The sequence below is a fragment of the Oncorhynchus mykiss genome, chromosome 27 (assembly GCF_013265735.2).
Source record: "Oncorhynchus mykiss isolate Arlee chromosome 27, USDA_OmykA_1.1, whole genome shotgun sequence".
NCBI lineage: Eukaryota > Metazoa > Chordata > Actinopteri > Salmoniformes > Salmonidae > Oncorhynchus > Oncorhynchus mykiss.
The window spans coordinates 46,494,314-46,498,821 of record NC_048591.1 but is presented as its reverse complement, the minus strand read 5'-3'; the positions used below and the strand labels follow the sequence as shown (position 1 = coordinate 46,498,821).

General features: G+C 51.2%; 1 protein-coding gene across 1 annotated transcript; it reads left to right on the top strand.

Moving 5' to 3' along the window:
• Positions 1-935: 935 nt before the first annotated feature.
• lpar6a (lysophosphatidic acid receptor 6a) lies at positions 936-3,270 on the top strand. Its single transcript, XM_021595427.2, has one exon. It carries the CDS (start codon positions 1,946-1,948, stop codon positions 3,119-3,121), a length of 1,176 nt encoding a protein of 391 aa, XP_021451102.1. The 5' UTR covers positions 936-1,945; the 3' UTR covers positions 3,122-3,270.
• The last annotated feature ends 1,238 nt before the right edge of the window (positions 3,271-4,508 follow it).

Below are 4,508 nucleotides of genomic sequence, written 5' to 3'. Positions count from 1 at the left end.
AGAGAGAGAGAGCAGAGAGAGAGAGAGAGAGCAGAGAGAGAGAGAGAGAGCAGAGAGAGAGAGAGAGAGAGAGAGACAGAGAGCAGAGAGAGAGAGAGCAGAGAGAGAGACAGAGAGAGAGACAGAGAGAGAGAGATAGAGAGCAGAGAGATAGAGAGAGAGAGAGAGCAGAGAGAGAGAGAGAGAGAGAGAGAGAGAGAGAGAGAGCCCTGACCTCTTGTTGACTGACTAAGGCATCTAAAGCAGCAGTGGATAGTTGTTTATTCCCCCTCAGTGTTAAAGGTCCTTTCAGAATACAACACAGCCTCTTAATGAGAAGTACAGCTGCCCAATTTCACCCTGTCACTAAACAACGGAACTGTTCAACTCAATACTTCCCACTGGACCTGTCTAAACTCTCTGTCTGTCTGTCCCAAATGGCACCCTATTCCATATTTAGTCCCCCTTTGGAACAAGTTCTAACTATAGGGAGTAAGAGACACGGAATGGGTAAATGGAGCGTCCCCCCCCCCCCCCCACCACACACACACAGTCAACAGACAAAGAGAAGAGGGGGGAGGAGCTAAACAAGTGCCTATCCTCTCAGACCACAAAATAACTGTCTGGAGGGAGGGAGGGAGGGAGGGAGGGAGGGAGGGAGGGAGGGAGGGAGGGAGGGAGGGAGGGAGGGAGGGAGGGAGGGAGGGAGGAGAGGGAGGGAGGGAGGAGAGGGAGGGAGGGAGGGAGGGAGGGAGGGAGGGAGGGAGGGAGGGAGGGAGGAGGGAGGGAGGGGAGGGAGGAGGGAGGAGGGAGGAGGGAGGGGAGGGAGGGAGGGAGGGAGGGAGGCAGGCAGGCAGGCAGGGCAGGCAGGCAGGGCAGGCAGGCAGGCAGGCAGGCAGGCAGGGCAGGGCAGGGCAGGCAGGCAGGGAGGGAGAGAAGTAAAGTGTTCGTATACCACAAGCCTGTGTTCCTCTCACTGCATGTGTGAGCTGTACAATACCCTTGAGGCTGTCACAGACAAAAACAGAGGGGAGAGAGAAAAATAGAGAGAGGGAGGGAGGGAGACAGAGGAGAGGGCAGGAAATAGACCTTGAAGAGAAACAGATACTCTCTCTCTCTCTCACTCACTCACACACACACCCACACGGAGGACTGAGGGAGGACCTTACATTCTCTCGGTCTCTACTCTACGCTCAGGACAAAGCAACACGCCGGTTTAACTTTAGAGCCTCTCCTGTGACACCAGCACAGAGACACCGTCAACTGCTTCACGACAGGAGAACGAGGGTGGAAAGCCTGGATCATTTTCAAACAAAGAGGACAAAGGAGGATCGTGGACTGTAGTGATAAACATCTCAACAAGAAAAGAGGAGAAGTGTTACTATAAAGAACTCTCCACAAGTGAATTATTATATTTTATTAAACCCTTCTTCTCTGCGAGGACTTGGACCGGAGAACGGTTACAGGAGTTATTCTGAGCGTAGTAAAAAATAAAAAACGTTTTTTTTTTTTTTTTGTGGCTGCCTGAGTGGCTGGCTGCTGTCTGAGTAAGTACAGCTCTCTGTCTCAGCCAGTTAGTCCTGCAGCCTCGGGGCCAGAGTCCTGCCGGCAGGGGACAGGGGGAGGGTAGGTAGGAGGAAGCTGCAGCGTGGATCCCCAGTCCTATGGGGAAGGAAGGGGTCCTCTTCCAACACCACCGTCACGTCACCAACATGTCAACAAAATGGGGTAGGAAACATAGTGATCATGGAGATTTTGGAATGAAAACTTTGGTGTTTTAACGGTTGTTCAAGCGTTTACACAGTTTAGAGGCGTTTTGTGTTGTGCCTCGCTGGACATTCATGGTGGATTGGGGACCAAGAGTTGAGTGAAATACTTTCATTGTATAGTTGTTACACAACCCACCGACCCCCCCCCCCCCCCTCCACCGACACCCCCCTCAGTGTTCCCTTGCTTCCTCAACAACATGAACAATACCAACCTGATCCCACTGGCCATGTCGACAGACAACTTCACCCTGATGAAATACGGTCTCGGTGGGATTATCAGATCAAGCATCACTCCTTTGCTGCACCAACTCAACTCGTCCTCCGTCTCCTCAGACAGTTCCAACTGCACCAAGAACGATGGCTTTAAGTATCCTCTCTACAGCACCGTCTTCAGCCTGGTGTTCATTGTGGGGTTGATCACTAACATGGCGGCCATGTATATATTCACCTGTACTCTCAAGTTGAGGAACGAGACGACGACCTACATGATCAACCTAGTGGTGTCAGACCTTCTCTTCGTCTTCACACTGCCTCTCAGGGTCTTCTACTTCCTTAACCAGGACTGGCCGTTCGGCGGGATACTCTGCAAGCTCTCCGTCTCATTATTTTATACCAACATGTACGGGAGTATTCTATTCCTCACTTGCATTAGTGTGGATCGGTTCCTGGCCATCGTTCACCCGCTCAGGTCACGGGCGTTGAGAACAAAGAGGAACGCTAAGATGGTGTGCGTGGCGGTCTGGGTTCTGGTGTTGGCAGGGAGTCTACCGACGGGGTTTAAACTGGAGACCACATCGCCACACCACAACCACTCCACCGCACGGTTCTGTTTCGAGAACTTCTCATCCAAGCAGTGGAAGTCCCACCTCTCCAAGGTGGTAATCTTCATCGAGACGGTGGGGTTCCTGATCCCCTTGCTCCTCAACGTGGTATGTTCCGTCATGGTTCTCCAGACCCTGAGGAGACCCCAGACCATCAGCCGCGGGGGGAAACTCAACAAAACCAAGATCCTTCGAATGATCGTGGTTCATCTCTTCATCTTCTGCTTCTGTTTCATCCCTTATAACGTCAACCTAGTCTTCTATGCCCTGGTTCGAACTGGGACGCTGAAGGGCTGCGCTTCAGAGACCGTAGTCCGAACTATCTATCCTATCGCTCTCTGTATTGCTGTGTCCAACTGCTGTTTTGACCCGATCATCTACTACTTTACCTCGGAGACCATCCAGAACTCTATCAAGAGGAAGTCCACGATCAGCCAGGCGTACGACATTAAGTTCTCTGAGGCACTGCAGAGTGAGACCAGCGCCAACTTCCACTGCAGCCTGAGGACACTGAAAGACAAGGTGTTTAGCAACACCGAGTCTTCTGTGTGACACTGGGGGGTGTGGAGGGACTGACTGGCTGGCTGGTTGACTGGTTAACTGACTGGCTGGCTGGTTGACTGGTTAGCTGACTGGCTGGTTGACTGGTTAGCTGACTGGCTGGCTGTATGGCAGGCTTACTGACTGACTGGATGGCTGGTTGACTGGTTAACTGACTGGCTGGCTGGTTGACTGGTTAACTGACTGGCTGGCTGGTTGACTGGTTAACTGACTGGCTGGCTGTATGGCAGGCTTACTGGCTGACTGGATGGCTGGTTGACTGGTTAACTGACTGGCTGGCTGTATGGCAGGCTTACTGGCTGACTGGATGGCTGGTTGACTGGTTAACTGACTGGCTGGCTGAATGGCAGGCTGACTGGATGGCTGGTTGACTGGTTAACTGACTGGCTTGCTGAATGGCAGGCTTACTGGCTGACTGGATGGCTGGTTGACTGGTTAACTGACTGGCTTGCTGAATGGCAGGCTTACTGGCTCACTGGATGGCTGGTTGACTGGTTAACTGACTGGCTTGCTGAATGGCAGGCTTACTGGCTCACTGGATGGCTGGTTGACTGGTTAACTGACTGGCTGGCTGGTTGCTAGCAGCAGCACACAGGGTCTCTAAATGGTTCTATCTATCTGTAGTTCTGGACTTAAGACTTGTGAATTGAATTGATACATGCAAATACACATACAGACATTACACACGCAATGGATTAACATCAAACACAATGGATTATCAGCAAGCCTCTGGGAGACTTTGGAGACATTGGAAGGGGCTTGGAGGAAGAGGGCTGAGGCACCAGCAAGGAAAGAGGACATACGTATAGGATTTCAGTGTTTATCTCAGGGCTGCAACATGGACCAAGCCCCTGTGACTGTCCATGCTATATGTACCCGACAGTCTACAGTATACAGGTTGTCTTATTTGATCCCCTGTTAGTTAATATGTTAATTTAATATAACTAACTAACATCCCCTTGTGGAATTAGAACTGTTTTTGCACAACAATTGTGCCAGACAGAAGTTATTAAACTTCTGAAAAATATGAATTGGAATGGATTGTGATCACAGGAGAGAGAGAGAGTGAGAGAGAACGAGAGAGAGAGAAAGAGAGAGTGTGAGAGAGAGAGAACGAGAGAACGAGAGAGAGAGAGAGAGAGAGAGAGAGTGAGAGAGAACGAGAGAACGAGAGAACGCGAGAGAGAGAGAGAGAGAGAGTGAGAGAACGAGAGAGAGAGAGAGAGAGAGAGAGCGAGAGAGAGAGAACGAGAGAACGAGAGAGAGAGAGAGAGAGAGAGTGAGAGAGAGAACGAGAGAACGAGAGAGAGAGAGAGAGAGCGAGAGAGAGAGAGAGAGAGAGAGCGAGAGAGAGAACGAGAGAGAGCGAGAGAGAGAG